The 20576-nt window shown below is 44.1% G+C and overlaps 3 protein-coding genes across 3 annotated transcripts in view; 2 read left to right on the top strand and 1 right to left on the bottom strand.

Moving 5' to 3' along the window:
* The window catches only part of LOC137536891 (zinc finger protein 91-like), a 69865-nt gene extending 51691 nt beyond the window's left edge, over window positions 1-18174 (top strand). The window contains exons 10-13 of the mRNA XM_068259072.1: window positions 10304-10446; window positions 10870-10970; window positions 11526-11805; window positions 16406-18174. Coding sequence (XP_068115173.1) covers window positions 10304-10446; window positions 10870-10970; window positions 11526-11805; window positions 16406-17469 — 1588 coding nt within the window. The 3' untranslated portion in view covers window positions 17470-18174. The remainder of the gene's footprint in view (window positions 1-10303; window positions 10447-10869; window positions 10971-11525; window positions 11806-16405) is intronic.
* The window catches only part of LOC137534764 (zinc finger protein 84-like), a 253689-nt gene that overhangs the window by 212024 nt on the left and 21089 nt on the right, over window positions 1-20576 (bottom strand). The window lies entirely within an intron of this gene.
* On the top strand, window positions 17537-18104 carry LOC137536890 (oocyte zinc finger protein XlCOF6.1-like). Its single transcript, XM_068259071.1, has 2 exons — window positions 17537-17541; window positions 17585-18104. The coding sequence occupies exons 1-2, from the start codon at window positions 17537-17539 to the stop codon at window positions 18102-18104; spliced, it is 525 nt and encodes a 174-aa protein (XP_068115172.1).

Below are 20576 nucleotides of genomic sequence, written 5' to 3'. Positions count from 1 at the left end.
CTGCTGTGAGAATCAAGTTGAAGTTTGTGTGACAGTGAAGTCAGGATTAGTATGAGTGAGGTTGAAAATAGGTTAGTGTTAGATTGGGGATGGTTTGTGTGTGATATTTGGGCTCATGTGAATAAGAGTGAGGTCAGATTTAGAGTAAGTGTCAGGTTTGCATGAGTGTGATGTTTGGGTTAGTATGAGGCTGAAGTTGGTAATAGTGTGATGGCAAAGTTGGTTGGCACAAGTGTGAAGGCAAACTGAGGTCAGTGTGAGGGTGCATTTAGGGCTAGTGTGAGGTTAGGTTTAGTATGAGTGTTCTCCAAGCTGTTAATATTGATTATAGTAAAGGCCCAAAGAAAATCCTTTTTTCAGAACTCAGCAGCTAATCACTTCCTGTTGGGCAGGAAGTTTGTCACTGGGATTCCCGTCAGTCCATGCATGTGCACCGTGATGCACCACGCTCCATCGTTTACACTACGTGCGTCGCCCATAGACTACCGTTACCCCAAGAACTATGCATTTTAGAGCGGTGCTTGCGGTATCGCGCTGTTGCCCTTGCGTTGGATTGTACACTTCCTGTGCAACGCAAGGGGCTGCAGTAAGTGTGAAAGTCTCCATAGACTTTCATTGCTGTTGTGGCCCCTTGCGGCAAAATAGGGTAATGCAATGCAGGTTTAGCCTGCAAGTTTAAAAAGGGCCCTAAGGTGAGACAGTCAGGGCCCTCTCTAACTGCTCCCGTAGTAATTTTTTCTCTGATTCTATGCTCATTTTTATGTACAGACTATTTAGGAAACCATTACTAAAAACTGAACAATACATTTAAGATTATTAAATAAGATAACTTTGTAGTGCTGCTGCTATATGTCATCAATTTCTTATAGGGAACAGGGAATTTTACTTAAAGAGAACCTGAGATAGTGATTGAAAGAAAAAATATACATACCTGGGGCTTCCTCCAGCCCCCTCCGGCCTCATCGCTCCCTCGTAGTCCTCAGTCACCTCTTGGTTCTTTTGCAATTGGCCCCAGAAAGTCCTCCAGTCCAGGGCCAACTGCGCATGCGTGTCCAGGCCGCACGTGTGCTACGGGCGTGCTCCCGTCACCTGGAGCAGTGTATGCAGGTGCATTATGCTACCGGCGACGGGGGCTGGAGGAAGCAAAGCACCAGGTATGTGTATTGTTTCTTTCAATCACTATCTCAGGTACACCTAAAGGACAACTGTAGAAATAAGAATATGGAGGCTGCCATATTTACTTCCTGTTAAACAATACCGGTTGCCTGGCAGCCCAGCTGATCTATTTGGCTGTAGAAGTGTCTGAATAACACCAGAAACAAACATGCAGCTAATCTTGTCAGATCTGACAATAATGTCAGAAACACCTGATCTGCCGCATGCTTGTTCAGGGGCTATGGCTAAAAGTATTAGCGGCAGAGGATCAGCAGGGCTGCCAGGCAACTGGTATTGGTTAAAATAAAATTAATATGGCAGCCTCCATAGACCTCTTATTACAGTTGTCCTTTAAATAAGATTGTGCAGGACTACAAGACTACATAGGAAAATTCTTAAAAAGAAGAAGACGGACTCGAGCTCCCTCAAATGCAAGTTTCCTTTACTCAACACCTAACAGCAGGTACAAACAGCTGCCCCTGATCTACAGCTGTTTCACGTGTATGCCACGCCTCTTCAGGACACTCATAGGAAAATTTCTCTAATGTGATTGGGTGGACAGCACCTTCTAGAACTCATAGGTTGTAGTAATAGTTATGCTCACACTAGTTGCTTCAAGTTGTAGAGGGTGTTGTGATTGGAGATGGAGAACAGTTCCCTATGGACTTTCAAGCTGGGTCACCTAAAGTAGACAAGCGCCAATAAGATTCAGGCAGGGTTCTCAATCGTCTGATTTTCATGTTATCCCACATGTGACATTGAATTAGAACTTACAGCCAACGTAAGCCAATTGACCTGTTTACATCACATCTATGCTATTTTCGTATGCAGTGGAAAAAAAGTAGAACCTGCTACATAATTTTGCACATAATGTGCGTTTTTTTTGTCATCAAAATCAATGAGCTACTTGTGACGAACAGCCCCGCAATCTCGTCTAACTTACTCCAGTACCCTCAGGGATTAATCGCCTCTGATGGCTTGTAAGACTGTGAGTAAGTTGACGTTAAAATAGCGGTTGCTGGGTCGTCAGGTAATACTGCGACAACGCGCGCCAATCTTGTCTAATCTGACACAGTTACCATTCGGGGAATAGACACATCCGATGGTTTGTAATATGGTGAACAGAGTGACGCCAAAGATTGGTCGCACCGCTGCCGGCAATGTGACGTATGCGCAGTCACCCACCAATTCCTGTTCCCTTTGCGGCAGTTTACAATAAAGCCTCAGACCCAGAGGGAATCCTGAAGGCAGTCAGAACTGCAGGCAAAGTAACCTTTTGGATTGGTTGGTGAGTCCACACACAGTCCAATTTCGATTGTATATACAATCGATACACTCTGTGCTCTCATATAGAGGCCAGGTCGCTGCCACCAATCCGCAATAAAAGCGTGCGAATGCGCTAATTCTAACTCTAGCTAAATCCTGTTGAAAAAAGGGTTAATTAGACAACCTTTCTAGAGATAGCAAACTAACAATATTTAATATCAAAACAGTTATGGTAACATGTCTCTCTGAAGATGTGAATTCTTTTGGCGGAGATTTGTTTCAGAACAGCACTTAGACGAACGATTTTTAAATCGTTTATTTAAAGAAATAATGCAAAACAAAATATAGCAATAGAAACAATTTGATACAGAAATAATAAGAGTTCAATATGAAAATAATAGCTGATTACAGTCTGAGCAGTTTGTCAAGTTACCGTGTCCTTGGTGATATGAAGTCCAACAGAAATATGTAAAATCCAGTTATGGAAAGTTCTGTGGAATCGATAAGTCTTGTAATAATGCCAATTCCTTTGATGGTATCGGAAGGCTGGACAAAAGACTCTCTCTCCAGGCGGAGTGTCAGTCAGTTTTAGCTCTTTCTCTGCCAGAGGGTGTGGCTGGTAACAAGAAAGGTTTCCACCCCTAACAATCTGACCTCAGGCTGCTGAAGTCCGCCCCTATTGTCTGAGGGACAGAATTGGCAGTTTCTCCAAGTATGCCATAACTCAGCGGATATCTGACATAGATATCATATAAAACCCAACATTTTACATTCCGTCAGCATGTGCTGAACCAATCGATATCAAACTCGCTTGGAGTGCCACCTTCCCTGCCTTTGTAATAGATATCTCAGGCTGTGAGATGACTAGGTGGTCGGTTAACGTCTCAGAAGGTGTGCTGCGCTAGTCGCATGGCGTACTGTGAGTTGTGGACCGCTGGGCTCAAACGGTTCCGCAATATCCATCAAATTATGGACTACTATGAAATGAGATATCAAAAGCTCATTAAGCCAGGGACATGTCTCTGGGTGTTCTCAAGACAGGCAGGAATGTCACCTAATGATTTTACGATGCGTTCCTGTATCCTGCTTCTTATCAGCAATTCCTTGTAGTAGATCTGTGAGCTATGTGAATGCTCTGGTTTCTTGGGTTTTATTGGGGATGGTCAGGAAGTGTAAATAAGCACTCACATCCCTCATTGCAGGGCTGGTGAGCTGGAAGAACACTCATTTTTCTAAAAGCAGGCTAAGGCATTTAAAGGGGTACTCCAGAACCGATTTTGTGCGCAATTACATGCGCTTGCCGCAATGGCGTTCGCGGAATCGTGACACTACTGTGTTTCATAGCTCCCAGCTGTCCCTTTTTTGGAGGGACAGTCCCTCTTTCTTCCTCATGCGTCCCTTTTTCATGTCTCATGTACAGATTTGTATAAATGTTTATATTTTATCTACGGAAAAATGTGTTTAATTGACTCTAAACTGTATTCCCATCATTTGAATTGATATATTTCATATCTTCAAATGTTAATATGAAGGTAAATGAACCAGGATAGAAAGGACCAGTGTGGTTTGAATTATAAAACAACATATTTTTCTTTTAAAATCTTTATGGTATGCGTGACTAGGGGTGTGCGGGGGGCGTGATCAGGGGTGTGCCAGGGATGCGGCTTAAGTGTCCCTCTTTCTTATCTCAAAAAGTTGGGAGGTATGTATGTTTTAGTGCATACCGACGCACAGAGTGTCCGAAAAGTTGTATGGAATAAAATGCATGTGATTTCTGCATGCTACCAACATGTTCTGCCAACTTGACAAAATGTGTTGAACGTGAACACCGCACCAGCAGTGGCATAGCTGAGGAGCTTTAGGCCCCAGTGCAAGTTTTACATTGTGCCCCGCAAGCACTCTATACATAACAATTGATATGGTGCACCAAAACCTGCCAAGGACAATTACAGTGTCAGAGGTGTAAGAAGGGGATGGGGAGCAGTTTGGCATACCTCCCAACTTTTTGAGATGAGAAAGAGGGACAATGAATCCACGCCCCTGCCACACCCCTGACCACGCCCTCACCACGCCTCTAGTCACGCATACCATAAAGATTTCATGAGAAAAATATGTTGTTTTATAATTCAAACCACACTGGTCCTTTCTATACTGGTTCATTTTCCTTTCATATTAACGTTTTAAAATTAGTAATATATCAATTCAAAGGATGGGAATAAAGTTTAGAGGCAAACAAACACATTTTTTGTAGATATATATATATATATATATATATATATATATATATATATATATATATATATTACTACATATATTTACATAGAAAGAGGGACAAAGTCCTGAAAGAGGGACAAATGAGGAGGACAGAGGGACAGGGCTCCCAAAAAGAGACTGTCCCTCCGAAAGAGGGACAGTTGGGAGCTATGGTTTGGTAATGATTACCACTATTCAAAGTATCTATAGAAGTGATTATTACCAGCACAGGACCAATAAAGAGTTAATACTGCTGTTGAGGGAGGGCCCCACAGGGCCCCTCTGGCCCAGGGGCCCCAGTGCGGTCACAGCCTCTGCAACCCCTACTGCTACACCACTGAGCACCAGGCAGGATTTGTTTTGCAACCCCATCACACCTCCCAGAATCTCAGACCAGCAGTATCTAATAACTTAGTCACCCCCAAGAGTCCACCTCAAAACAGAGCAAAATTAGGAAGACTGCTCAATGACGTGGTCCTGCGCTGGCATTCGCTTTAGCAACCTTTGTTGCACAATAAATACAAAAGTTTGCTTTCTTAAAACAGAAAGAATTTGCGATAATTCAGGTTGGTGTGAGCTTGAGATGTCTCCCAGTGCAACACTTCTGAATATATGCAAATTAACCATTGTACACTTAGAAGCTGAACACACTTCCAGAACCGCTGGAATGCAATGATGTGTCAGCTTGTTAATTTGTACAGAGTCAGAATAATCCAACATGCATACAGACTGTTTCGGATTGTTTGATCCTAATCAGTGCATGGCATGGATTAATTTGGCTCTATGGAGTAGGGCTTGTAACACCGAGAGGTACAGACTAACCAGCAAGCTCATGGTGAACCAGAACTTATTGGAGTGTCATGCACTGATGAGGATCAAAAAATTCAAAACAGTCTGTATGCATGTTGGATTATTCTGGCTCTGTACAAATTAAGAAGCTGACACATCATTGCATTCCAGCGGTTCTGGAGGTGTGTTTAGCTTCTAAGGGTAACAATGGTTAATTTGCATATATTCAGCAGTGTTGCACTGGGAGACATCTCAAGCTCAATCCAACCTGAATTATCGCAAATTCTTTCTGTTTTAAGAAAGCAAACTTTTGTTTTTCTTAGCATTTTAGTAAAAGGGCTTTTAGGACCATTGTAGTCCCTTACACACTCCAATGAGTTCTGGTTCACCATAAGCTTGCTGGTTAGTCTTTACACAATAAATAACATACCATAGGATAGGCAGTCAGGATGACTGCAGTTCCAATACTGTGCACAAGATGGCAATCTTTCTTACTTCAAATGAAACGCACAGTTACCTCAAATGGAACGCACAGATGTGAAGCCATAGAGGTGAAAGGAAATAGAGAGGAGACGCTGTTGAGACTAACAACAGAGGAGGTAATAATAAGTTCATTATTATTATATGTAGCTATCCAGAGATAAAATTATAATTGTGTCTTATTAATATCTATAAGCACTCATGGTGCCTGATTTATTAAGCTTCAATCCAGCAAAACTAGCAAAACTAAAAATTTCCTGTGTGTGCACTGACATAATGTTTTTTTTTTTATTTCGCATGCAGAATTTCACCAGATGGGTTTGAAGGCAGCATGTAACGCCTTGTTGCCCTGGAGAGGCCACACTGGATTTAGCAATCAGGTAAGTTTCAAGTTTCCCCCCTTAGCGCCCGCCGGCCGCTTGCGACTCTGCAGGAAGGGAGGGGGGAAGGAGAGAGTAGAGGGAGAATACCACTTAAGGACTGGGCAATTTTCTGGTGATCTGTGCTGCATGGGCTCTCCAGCCCACAGCACAGACCACATTGCAGCCAGGGCGACCAGACTTCCCCCTTTTTTCCCCACTAGGGGGATGTCCTGCTGGGGGGGTCTGATCGCCACCGGCTATCTGCGTGTGACGGGGGGCTCCTCAAAGCCCCCCTCCGCAGCATTTTCCGCCCTCCCTCTCCTTCCCTCCCTCTCCCTCTAACTGTGGGTGGCACAGGACGGAGATCCGTCCTGCGCCGCCTCTGACAGGCTTCAGCCTATCAAATGTTGGCAATCCCCGGCCAATCAGAGGCCGGGGATCGCCGATCTCCTTTACGCCACTGCTGCACAGCAGCGCCGTACAGGGACGGATCTAGGGGGGGCAAGCGGGTCTCTTGCCCCAGGCGCAGTTTGTTGAATTCTTAAAAAGGCGGCAAAATTTGGATGGGGAATGGCAGTTTAGGCGCCAAAACCTGACCTTGCCCCAGGCGCAACTTGGGGCAACTTGGTCTAGATCCGTCCCTGGCGCCTTATGATGTAAACAGCGGGGATTTCTTCCCTGCGTGTTTACAATTAGCCTGCGAGCCGCGACCAGAGGCTCGCAGGCTGTTCACGGAGACACCCTCCGTGAACTGACATGGAACGGCCATGGAAAACCACAAACGACCAGGCGCCGCCTATCGGCCTTAGCTGGTCGTTATGTGGTTAAGGAATGTGGTCCGGGCCGCATAAAGTTTGCCCATCGCTGCCCTAGTGGCAGCCATGATTTTTTGTTTAGTTTCACATAGAATTGGAAAGGGTGAAGGCTACCTTGTAGGCGTTAAAGCCATTTCTATGAAGACCCACTTTACACTTTTATGAAGAGTGTCCTTTGCTGCATTTTAAACAAATGTTTACATTGTGTTTTAAAGGGCTACTGAAGTGAGAAGAATCTGGAGACTGCCATATTAATTTCCTTTTAAAGTGGACCCAAATTAAAAATACAAGATTTCAGAAATAAAATCTATTTTCTAAATTATAATAATAAATAGCAGCCTTTTTTCAGTTGCATGATGACAAATATAAAATATTTTACATTTATTGTAGGAACACCTCCCTTCCTTTCAAATTGCCGGACAAAATCTGTCAAACTGGTGGAGTAGGTGGTGTCTGGCAATGGAGGAATTGCTAATGGCTGCCCCCAGTATAACCCTAGTTATTAAAAGAGAAGGGTGAAATGCTCATAGGTTTGAAGGAGTGTTTATTTATCTTTGTATGTGTTAGAATGGTGCAACTAAATATTTTTATTAAAAAAAAATGTTTGGTTTGGGTCCGCTTTAAGCAATACCATTTGCCTGCACCCCTGCAGATCTATTTGGCTGCAGTAGTGTCTGAATAACACTGGAAACAAGCATGTAGCTAATCTTGTCAGATCTGACAGAAACATCTGATATGCTGCATGCTTGTTCAGGGTCTATGGCTAATAGTATTAGAGGCAGAGGATCAGCAGGGTAGCTAGGTAACTGGTATTGCTTAAAAGGAAATAAATATGGCGGTCTTCATACCCCTCATGCTTCAGTTGTCCTTTAAAAACACCTTATTAAATGTATCTACAAAACAGAAGAGCTTACTGTTTAGATGATGTGGCCATTTCAGAAAGGGTACACCAGAACCAGAGCAAAACACTGTGAGACTGTTAAAGCAAACCTTAAAGCACACCGGAAGTGAGAGGGTTATGGAGGCTGACATATTTATTTCCTTTAAAGGACAACTGAAGCGAGAAAGATATGGAAGCTGACCTATATGTTTCCTTTTAAGCAATACCAGTTGCCTGGTTATCCTGCTGATCATCTGCCTCTAATACTTTTAGCAATAGACCCAGAACAAGCATGCAGCAGATCAGGGGCTTGATTCACTAAGACAAATAGCATGCCTTATCAGAGTTAACACACCTTATCAGAGTTAGCATGCCTTATCAGAATCGCTTAGCTCTATGAACTTATGCCTGCCAATTGGCAATGATGAGAGGTCCACTCGTCCTGCCCTGAGCCCTTGTGGGTCCAATCACTTTAAAGGACATTATCCCCGCACGTTGATTGGCCCAATAGGCTGCCTGTCACTTGACAGGAAACTTGACAGGCAACCTATTGGGCCAATCAACGTGCAGGGATAATGTCCTTTAACCTCCTTAGCGGTAACCCCGTGCTGGACACGGGTAAGCCGCTGAGGAGGATTCCTCAGGCCCTGCTGGGCCGATTTGCATATTTTTTTTTTTCAAACACGCAGCTAGCATTTTGCTAGCTGCGTGTTTGGTCTTATCGCCGCCGCCGATGCACCGCTACCCGCCGCGATACAGGCCCCCCACCCGCATACCCCTTGCGCAGCCTGGCCAATCGCCGCCAGGCTGCACTGTGGGGTGGATCGGGATTCCCTGTGATGTCACGACGTCGGTGACGTCACGACGTTTGTCGCCATGGCGACGTAGGAAGCCCTCAAGGAAATCCCGTTTAGAATGGGATTTCCTTATAAGCAAGCGGCGCTGGCGGCGATCAGTGAGTACGGGGGGACACCGCAGGGAGGGGGGAAGCATGTAGCTAGCGCTAGTCTAGCTACATGCTAAAAAAAAAAAGGTGAAAAAAAAACCCTCCCGCGGCCGCGCAGCCGCACATATCATACCGCCAGGGAGGTTAAAGTGATTGGATCTGCAGGGGCTCAGGGCAGGACGAGTGGAGCACTCGTCATTGCCAATTAGTAGGCATTAGTTCGTAGTGCTTGCTATGCTACTCTAATAAGGCATGTTAACACTGATAAGGCATGTTATCTCTGATAAGGCCTGCTATTTGTCTTAGTGAATCAACCCCAAGGTGTTTCTGACTTTGTTGTCAGATCTGACAAGATTAGCTGCATGCTTGTTTCTGGTCTGATTCAGACACTACTGCAGCCAAATAGATCAGCAGGGCTGCCAGGCAACTGGTATTGTTTAACCACTTCAGGACCACAGCGCCAAACCCCCCTAAAGACTAGGCTATTTCTTTTAAAATTGGCCACTGCAGCTTTAAGGCCAAGCTGCAGGTCTGCACAACACAGCACACTAGTGATCCCCCCCCCCACCCTTCCTTTTCTCCCCACCAACAGAGCTCTTTGTTGGTGGGGTCTGATCACCCTCCCCCCATGTTTATTTCTTTTTTTTATAAATATTTATTGGTTTATTTTTTAAATAAAAATGTGTATTTTTTTCCCCTCTGCTCCCTCCCTTCCTCCCCCAGCCACCCAATCAGCGTGATCAGCTGTCATAGGCTTCAGCCTATGACAGCCGATCACTCCCCAGCCAATGGAGGGGACAGCCACTCAGCACAGCGCTGCTGCAGATCGCAGCGCTTTATCAAGAAAATAGATGTGAAACCGCCGTCTAACAGTCTCGCTGCTCGGTGACTGAAGGTGGGGTGGCGCTCCACCCCTCAAGCAGGAGATGCGCGCGCAGCCTGTGTGTGATCTAGTGCAGTAGCCGGCCCCAGGACTACTGGGTCTGGCGGTCGTTAGGTAATTACATGGAAATAAATATGTCAGCCTCCATTTTCTTCTTACTTCAGTCATCTTTTAAATATGCCTCTAATACTTTTAGTCATACCCTGAACAAGCATGCAGATCAGAGGTTTCTGACTGAAGTCTGACTGGATTAGCTGCATGCTTGTTTCAGGTGTGCGATTCAGACACTACTGCAGAGATCAGCTGGATTCCAGGCAACTGATATTGTTTAAAAATGTAGTTAATATGGGAGCCTTCATATATCTCTCACTTTAGGTGCACTTTAACACTGACCACATTGGAGAGGAGAGATGCATTCTGGGAATCTGCACAGCAGGGATTATTACTGTATGTTGTATTCACAGGGTTATGAAGTAATGAGCAAACACCTGGTGAACTAATGACCTGCAGAACTCGTCTCCGTGATCCTCCTCTCGTACAGGAGCGGCAGTATTTAGAAGGACACAAGGACCTCTGCAGGGACATGATGGAGAATCAGATGCCTCTCTCATCACTGGGTAAGAGGAGACTTATATGTCTTGTAAAGGACAGAGCAATACGGAGGGTCCACTTAGATCCCCCCATCATCATAATCACATAGAGCTCTATCATCATAATCACAACCTCCTGTTGCTCGCGCTAACAAATCAGCATGACTTAATTTTGTTTACTTGCACGCATCTGCGATACTTCACTAGTGCGGCCTCCACTATGTTAATTAACATAGTAGCGGCCACTTTAGTGAAGTATCAAGATAGTGATAAATCACTATCACGGCTATTACAAGCAGCGGCCGTTGTTTAGTTACGCACGCTATGCTGCCACTAGTGCGCAAGTAAACAAAATTACATTGCACTGATTTATTAGCGCGAGCAACCTCCTGCAATTTACTTTGATGAATCAACCCCAATGTATTCAGTCAGTTTGTGTGTTTCCTACAGAGGGATCCAACAACAACAGAAAACCACCAGAGAGATGTACAGGTCCTCTTTATTCCCAGAATTGTACAAAGGAAGATCCCACCATCCCCCACCATTATCAGGTAGGTGGACCTGTAGACATTAAGCTGAAAATTTAATTTTTTTAAAAGAACCCAAAGCGGGTTTTTTAAATCTGAAGAGGACGACACAGAGGCATGTTCTGTGCACAATCACACGCCTCTGTGTCTCTCTATTGCCGTCTCTAGTCCCACCCGGTGTCTGCTATGCCCCCATGAAAATATCGCCAGGCTAGCGACAATCTGCTTGTCGCTAGCCTTCTGTATACCTGAAGCTTGTCAATCATCATCGGCTCCCCCTGCCTCTGTCCCCTTTGCTTCCTGTCCATGTAAGCTTCCTCCAATCGGAAGCTAAGCCGCGACCCGGGAAGCACCCAGGGGGCACATCAAACGGGCGGGTGACGACTAGCGGTGGCAATAGAGAGACACAGAGGCATGTGATTGTGCACAGAACATGCCTTTGTGTCCTCTTAAGATTTAAAAAACCCACCTCGGGTTCTCTTTAAGGCATGTGAATGATATTCTATGTTGTCTAAATGTATTATTGTTTGTTAAAAAAAAACAAAACCCACCCCCCCCTTCCTTATTTTGTTGATCTAGAATACAAAAAAGATTATTGTTAAAGCTGAAGTTAAAGAAGAACAAGTATATGTCAAGAGCGATCATCAGACTCATAGGACTGTAGAGGGGGATGAAGTGATGGAGACCGCTAAAGAGGAGGAAGAAGAAACATGTGTGGGAAGGGATTGGCCGTCTATGAAGGAGGATAACATGATGAACATTAAAGAGGAAGAAGTGAGGAGCGATCAGCAGAATACAGATGAGGATAAACTGATGATGACAATTAAAGAGGAAGAAAGTCCTCTTGATATCAATACAGGTGAATATTTAACACAAAATACAGAAATGTTTCATATTCTCCAGTGTTTCCTACCAACAGACCTGCATGACTTATGTAAAGCAGCGCAGCTTAATGTGAGTTAAAAGAGGGAGCGGTTGCTATGCCCGTCTTACATAGCAGCGCTCGTTGCTATGTAAGGAGTGTGCCTTCCTTAGAAGGCATGCAATGCGGGTGCAATGCGGGTGGTCCCTGTGAAGTATCGCGACCGCAATACTTCACTAGTGGCCGCAACTATGTTAATTAAAATATAGTAACTATTGCGGTCACGATGCTTCACATTGAATGTTAAAGAAAAATAGGAACTCCGAGAGCCCAAATGTAGTGGAGTAAATCGTAATACCAAGATAAGTGTAATGAAAACCAAGGTTACCGCCAAGTTAACCACTGTAATGGCAGATGGAGAGATTAGACCTGACCCCACTCAAGTGAAGAAGTCGCTCTCTGTAAATCGGAAGGATGGAGTAACGCCTCTCGACCAAGGATGGACGCCACAGTAGTATAAAAATTATTAAAACCTGTTTAAAAGGAGGGAGCAGTGGTAGACACCAAAAATTGTTGGTTTAAACTAGTAATGATCATAACCAGCAAAATTACGATTTCACAAATTTCACGTACATTTTCGCAATTACGTCTATACGTAATTACGATTTGCAAACTAAATTGATTTTGTAGTCATTCGTAATAGTTACTATATGTTAATTAACATGCTATTGCTATTAACCTGAAGCATCGTGACCGCAATATTTACTATATGTTAATTAACATGTTATTGTCACCAAAATTGCTACATATGTTAAAGGGCATAGTGGGTACAAGGGAAAAAAATAATTTTCCAAATAGACCATATAGTTTTTGAGAAAATCGATTTTAAAAATGCAAAGAAAAAATGGTTTTTAAACTTTGAAAAATGACCGTTTAAAAACCATTTTTCTTTGTATTTTTAAAATCGATTTTCTCAAAAACGACATCTTTTTGAAAATTTTTTTTTTTTACTTGTACCTAATACTCTCCTTAACAAATGTACTAATTTTGGTAGCAATAGCATGTATGAGGGCTATTAACTGCCAAAATCGGCAAAAAAAAAATTGCGAAATTGCGCGAAAATTACGCGAAAGTATGAAATACTACTATTACATACGAAATCAATTAAGATTTTCACTAAAATTTCACATTACAATTACGATGTGAAATGCGAATTTCAATGCGAAATTTCGCGCATGCGAAATTTCGGCCCATCACTGGTTTAAACAATCAACAATTGATTCACAATACTCCAAGTATGCAACGCGTTTCGCAAGTGTGATCCTGCTTCCTCAGGCAATATAACGGAACAGTAACTGTAAAGCAGAGGTGACTGGCTCAGAACCCAAGTAAAAATTATACAATGGTTAACCAAAAACAAGTATTAAACATTGTTATTCTAATTGTAAGTTGTATTTGTAGTTGTACACGTTGTACTTACAATTAGAATAACAATGTCCTCTGTGCACAATCACTTCATTGTTTTGGGCATGTGTGGACCTTAATCCAGCCCAAATTACGCTCGGTCCAGATGCATTCGTCCACGGCCGCACTCGGTGCTAGATGAAACCTATTCAACAAATAAGATATAGAGTCCCTTGTCCTTTAGTAGGATCCTGGAAAACTCTGGAACAACCAGACACTTCCCGTTACTGAGGTCACTTCAGGTTTCCTTCAATGGTCTTCATTTTGTTATTGCTTTTATGTTACTACCTTCCACCAATATAATGTTTGGTTTGTTATCTTTTCGGTAGTTGTAATGCATCTTTTCCAGACTATGGCCAAATAGATGTGTTCATTTGGCTTCAAAATGTTACTTATGGCTGCTTCTGTGTCAGGTATACAATTTTACAGAGTATGTTTATCCTGCAGCAAGCAAATATTGCTTCCCAGTGTAGAAAACATCCTTCAGCTATGGAAATGCTGAAAAACCTTCATTATTCTCCATAAGAACATCTTCAGTATTCCAACCTCACTACCTAATGTGTCCAGCAAGTCAGGAGGAGATACTGTACACCATATGAAAGGCCCATCTCCATTCTTCAGTATAACATCATAGTACTAACAAATGAGGGGGAGATACTGAACACCATATGAAAGGTCCATCTCCATTCTTCAGTATAACATCATAGTACTAACAAATGAGGGGGAGATACTGAACACCATATGAAAGGCCCATCTCCATTCTTCAGTATAACATCATAGTACTAACAAATGAGGGGGAGATACTGTACACCATATGAAATGCCCATCTCCATTCCTCAGTATAACATCATAGCACCAACAAATGAGGAGGAGATGCTGTACACCATATGAAAGACCCATCTCTATTCCTCAGTATAACATCATAGTACTGTACACCATATGAAAGGCCCATTTCCATTCCTCAGTATGACATCATGTTCCAACCAATGAGGAGGGGATACTGTACACCATATGAAAGGTTAATCTCCATTCCTCAGTATGACATAATGTTCCAAACAAATGAGGAGGAGATACTGTACACCATATGAACGGTCCATCTCCATTCCTCAGTATAACATCATGTTCTCAACAAATGAGGGGAGATAATGTACACCATATGCAAGGCCCATCTCCATTCCTCACTATGACATCATAGTACCAACAAATGAGGAGGAGATACTGTACACCATATGAAAGGCCCATCTCCATTCTTCAGTATAACATCATAGTACCAACAAATGAGGAGGAGATACTGTACACCATATGAAAGGCCCATCTCCATTCCTCACTATGGCATCATAGCACCAACAAATGAGGAGGAGATACTGTACACCATATTGCAAGGCCCATCTCCATTCCTCAGTATAACATCATAGCACCAACAAATGAGGAGGAGATACTGTACACTATATGAAAGGTTCATAGTGCCAACATATGTGGAAGAGATACTGTACACCATATGAAAGGCCCATCTCTATTCCTCAGTATAACATCATAGCACCAACAAATGAGGAGGAGATACTGTACACCATATGAAAGGTCCATCTCCATTCCTAAGTATAACATCATAGTTCTAACAGATGAGGAGGAGATACTGTACACCATATGAAAGGTCCATCTCCATTCCTAAGTATAACATCATAGTTCTAACAGATGAGGAGGAGATACTGTACACCAGGGGTGCCCACATTTTTTTGCGGCTTGCGAGCTACTTTAAAATTTGCCGAGGCCAGGAGATCTACCAACGTCTAAGCACGCCCCCCCCCCCCGCGTAGGTTAGCCAGGTATATGTGCCTGCAGCATAGGTTACGTGCCCTCAGTATAGGTTAGCCAGGTATATGGGCCCCCAGTGTAGGTTAGCCAGGTATATGGGCCCTCAGTGTAGGTTAGCCAGGTATATGGGCCCTCAGTGTAGGTTAGCCAGGTATATAGGCCCTCAGTGTAGGTTAGCCAGGTATATGGGCCCTCAGTGTAGGTTAGCCAGGTATATGGGCCCTCAGTGTAGGTTAGCCAGGTATATGGGCTCTCAGTGTAGGTTAGCCAGGCATATGGGCCCTCAGTGTAGGTTAGCCAGGTATATGGGCCCTCAGTGTAGGTTAGCCAGGCATATGGGCCCCCAGTGTAGGTTAGCCAGGTATATGGGCCCCCAGTGTAGGTTAGCCAGGTATATGGGCCCCCAGTGTAGGTTAGCCAGGTATATGGGCCCCCAGTGTAGTTAGCTGGGTGTATGGGCCCTCAGTGTAGTTAGCCGGGTGTATGGGCCCTCAGTGTAGTTAGCCGGGTGTATGGGCCCTCAGTGTAGTTAGCCGGGTGTATGGGCCCCCAGTGTAGGCTAGCCAGGTATATGTACCTGCAGGCAGTCAGAGGAGAAGAGGCGGCGAGGAGAGACTCTGGCAGGCCAATGGGATGCAGGAGAGAAGCGGCGGCGAAGAGAGAGGCGGCGCGGCCGCTACGTCATGGCTGGGGGCGGCGCTGGGTACGTTACAAGCACGCACGTTGCAGGCTGCCCGTCGCCGCCCCCAGCCATGACGTAGCGGCCGCGCCGCCTCTCTCCTCCCTCTCTCCTCGCATGCATCCTTATTGGCCAGCAGCTAAACACGAGCTGCTGGCCGCAACAAATTTTACGAGACCTACCAAAAAGGCGGTCGCGATCTACCGGTAGATCGCGATCGACCTATTGGGCAGCCCTGCTGTACACCATATGAAAGGCCCATCTCCATTCCTCAGTATAACATCATAGTACCAACAAATGAGGAGGAGATACTGTACACCATATGAGAGGCCCATCTCCATTCCTCAGTAGAGCACCATAGTGCCAACAAATGAGGAGGAGATACTGTACACCATATGAAAGGCCCACCTCCATTCCTCAGTATAACATCATAGTACCAACAAATGAGGAGGGGATACTGTACACCATATGAAAGGCCCATCTCCATTCCTCAGTATAACATCATAGTACCAACAAGTGAGGAGGAGTTACTATACACCATATGGAAGGTCCATCTCCATTCTAGTTCACTGCTATAGCAATCATGACTGCTGTCTGCACACAATAATTAATGTTCTATAACTATTATTATACCCCCAACAGATGGACAGGATGTGGAGAACACCTCGGAGGGACATCTTATCTCACCTCCAGATGATAATACAGAAGATTATGGCATCGCACAATATTCTCCAGGAGGAAACCCCATTACTGGAAATACACATCACAGACTTTACCATGAGGAGAGATCACTGAATCCCTCTAATCCTGAGGAATCCTCTGACCCATCACATCCTGTTACCCCAAATAATACTGATCCAAGAACCCAAGGTACAAATATGTCATCGGATCAGTGTGATTATGAGGCATTCTCTCCTGCTTCATCACACACTGTTATGCTTGGTGGCAATAAGAGGTTCACATGCTCTGAATGTGGCAAGTGTTTTACCAAGAATTCATCTCTGGTTTTACATCAGACTGTGCATAGCAGTGACCGACCATTTTCATGTTCAGAGTGTGGGAAGACATTTACATGGAAAGCGCACTTTCTTGCACACCAGAGAACTCACACAGGCGAGCGGCCCTTTCCATGTTCAGAGTGTGGGAAAAGTTTCAGTCACAAATCAAACCTTCATACGCACCAAAGAATGCATACAGCTGAGCGACCCTTTTCATGTTCAGAGTGTGGGAAAGGCTTTCTTTTTAAAGGAGAACTCCTTGTACACCAAAGAACTCATACTGGTGAGCGGCCTTTTTCTTGTCCAGAGTGTGGGAAATCTTTCATTCAGAAATCAGAACTTGCTAGACACCAGAGGAGTCACACAGGCCTGCGTCCTTTTTCATGTTCAGTCTGTGGGAAATCTTTCACTTTGAATTCACATCTTATTCAACATCAGAAAAACCATGCAGCTGAGCATCCTTTTCCATGCACAGAATGTGGAAAGGGCTTCAATTATAAACGGGACCTGCTTCAACACCAAAGAAGTCACACAGGAGAGCGTCCTTTCTCATGTGCAGAGTGTGGGAAATGTTTCAGGCAGAAATCGAGCCTTAATGTACATCAGAAAAGCCACACTGGTGAGCATCCATTTTCATGTGTTGAATGTGGGAAAAATTTACAAGGAAAGAAAGCGTTATTAAACATCAAAGAACCCATACTCCTTTAAATACTAAAGAAAGCCTCCTTCAGTACCAAAGAAGTCATATAGACAAGAGGAAATTTTCCTGTTCAGAATGTGGCAAATGTTTCTGTTCCAACAGGGACCTTCTTGTACACCAGAGGAGTCACACAGGGGAGCGTCCTTTTGCATGCTCAGAGTGTGGGAAAAGTTTTATTGTAAAAGGAGACGTGGTTATACATCAAAGAGTTCATACAGGGGAGCGTCCTTATTCTTGTTCCATTTGTGAGAAAGGTTTCTCATGTAAACGAAACCTTCTGGCACACCAGAGAAGTCACACAGGAGAGCGTCCTTTTGCATGCTCAGAGTGTGGGAAATGTTTCACTTGGAAAACATCCTTTCTAAGACATCAGAGGTGCCACACAGGCGAGCACCCATTTTCATGTTCAGTTTGTGGAAAAGGTTTTATTCAGAAAGGAGAAGTCCTTGCACACCAACGGAGTCATACGGGGGAGCGACCTTTTCCATGTTCAGAGTGTGGGAAATGCTACAGACAGAAAGCACATCTTCATATACACAAGAAAAGTCACACTGGCGAGCTTCCTTTTGCATGCTCAGAGTGTGGGAAATGCTTCACAAGGAAAGGAAGCCTAGTTGCACATCAGAGAAGACATTCCTGCTGATACTGGTGACTGGCAGTATTTTGTAGACAGAATTGTTAAAACATAAATAAAATAAAGCATGTGCGATTGAGTTGCAGAGTTCATAGCAGATAGCTATAGCCAAAAGTAAACCACTGTGGTGTAAAAGTAAACGTGCGTAGTACAGTCCCCGATGGTCCTCTCTCTGGTAAGTAGTACATGCTCCTCCCCTCCTGCACCCCCCTCCCCACACACCTTCCCACAGTGCAATACATTCTGCTGTTTTCTCATCTTATTACATGTTGCCCCCCATCTCCTATTTATATAACAGTAAATGTCACTCCATCATACCCTTTCCTGTCTATAGTATAGTACAGTCCATGCTTCTCTTATCCCCTCACCCCTCTTTATGGTACAGGTTAAAGGCAGCTCCTTCCATCTCTCTCCATGGTACAGTACATATCCTTCCTATACCCTATCCCTTTTTCATAAAACAGTACATGCTGCTCCTTCCCCCCAATGTATTGTACAATACATGCTGATCCTCCTCCCCTCCTCTCTACATAGTACAGTGCATATTCTTCCTCTTCTCCCCTCTATATTATGATACTCCTCATCTGTCCCTTTCCACGATTCAGTACATATTGATCCTCTCATCTCCCCTCTTCATAACACAATACATGAGAGGCTCCTCCCCCTCCTTTTTTTCATATTACGGTTCATTCTGCTCCACCCCCTCCTCTCAGGGTAGTACAGAACATGTTGCTGTTTCTCCGCTCTTCCCCCGATTTGTGATCTTCAGCATGTCTCCTACAATGATACAATTACATGTTCTTGATGTAGTTATTTAATATACTATTTGATACCTTTTAGTTATGTAGTAACTCTTTAATATCACAGGAGAGTCAGGACTGAGTCAGCCACTTACACACCTGATATTTAACTCTTTCAAGCAGAGAATGAAAAAAAAAAGGAACACAGCGTAGTTATTTTTGTGCTAGGCACAGTACATACACATGTCTATCTCATCATGTCACATGTCACCTCAGGTATCCTTTAAGTCAGTGGTTCCCAACCTTTTTGGAGTCGTGACACATCAAACCAAACGTTCAGATCTCCGTGACACGTAGACTATATGCATGTAATGAGAGACAGCGTTTCCCCACTAAATGCACATAAGAGAAAGTTTCACCAGTAAATGCAGGTAATGAGAGACAGCGTTTTCCTAGTAAATGCACATAATAAGAGACAGCTTTTCACCAGTAAATGCACATAATAAGAGACTGCTTTTCACCAGTAAATGCACATAATGACAAACAGCCAGTTGTCCCCAGTATATGTAGCCAGGGATATATGTGCCCAGTATATAAAGCCAGGGGTATGTGCCCAGTATATGTAGCCAGGGGTATATGTGCCCAGTATATGTAGGCAGGTGTATATGTAGCCAGAGGTATATGTGCCCAGTATATGTAGCCAGGTGTATATGTCCCCAGTATATGTAGCCAGGGGTATATGTGCCCAGTATATGTAGCCAGAGGTATATATGCCCTGTATATGTAGTCAGGAGTATATGTCCCCAGTATATGTAGGCAGGGGTATATGTCCCCGGTATATGTAGCCAGGGGGTATATGTCCCCAGTATATGTAGGCAGGGGTATATGTCCCCAGTATATGTAGGCAGGTGTATATGTCCCCAGTATATGTAGGCAGGTGTATATGTCCCCAGTATATGTAGGCAGGTGTATATGTCCCCAGTATATGTAGGCAGGTGTATATGTCCCCAGTATATGTAGGCAGGTGTATATGTCCCCAGTATATGTAGGCAGGGGTATATGTCCCAGTATATGTAGCCAGGGGGTATATGTCCCCAGTATATGTAGGCAGGGGTATATGTCCCCAGTATATGTAGGCAGGGGTATATGTCCCCAGTATATGTAGGCAGGGGTATATGTCCCCAGTATATGTAGGCAGGGGTATATGTCCCCAGTATATGTAGGCAGGTGTATATGTCCCCAGTATATGTAGGCAGGGGTATATGTCCCCAGTATATGTAGGCAGGTGTATATGTCCCCAGTATATGTAGGCAGGTGTATATGTCCCCAGTATATGTAGGCAGGTGTATATGTCCCCAGTATATGTAGGCAGGTGTATATGTCCCCAGTATATGTAGGCAGGTGTATATGTCCCCAGTATATGTAGGCAGGTGTATATGTCCCCAGTATATGTAGGCAGGTGTATATGTCCCCAGTATATGTAGGCAGGGGTATATGTCCCCAGTATATGTAGGCAGGGGTATATGTCCCAGTATATGTAGCCAGGGGGTATATGTCCCCAGTATATGTAGGCAGGTGTATATGTCCCCAGTATATGTAGGCAGGTGTATATGTCCCCAGTATATGTAGGCAGGGGTATATGTCCCCAGTATATGTAGGCAGGTGTATATGTCCCCAGTATATGTAGGCAGGTGTATATGTCCCCAGTATATGTAGGCAGGTGTATATGTCCCCAGTATAT

The sequence above is a fragment of the Hyperolius riggenbachi genome, chromosome 10 (genome assembly GCF_040937935.1).
Source record: "Hyperolius riggenbachi isolate aHypRig1 chromosome 10, aHypRig1.pri, whole genome shotgun sequence".
Lineage (NCBI taxonomy): Eukaryota > Metazoa > Chordata > Amphibia > Anura > Hyperoliidae > Hyperolius > Hyperolius riggenbachi.
The sequence above is the reverse complement of the archived record's forward strand: the minus strand, read 5'-3'. Positions and strand labels throughout refer to the sequence as shown.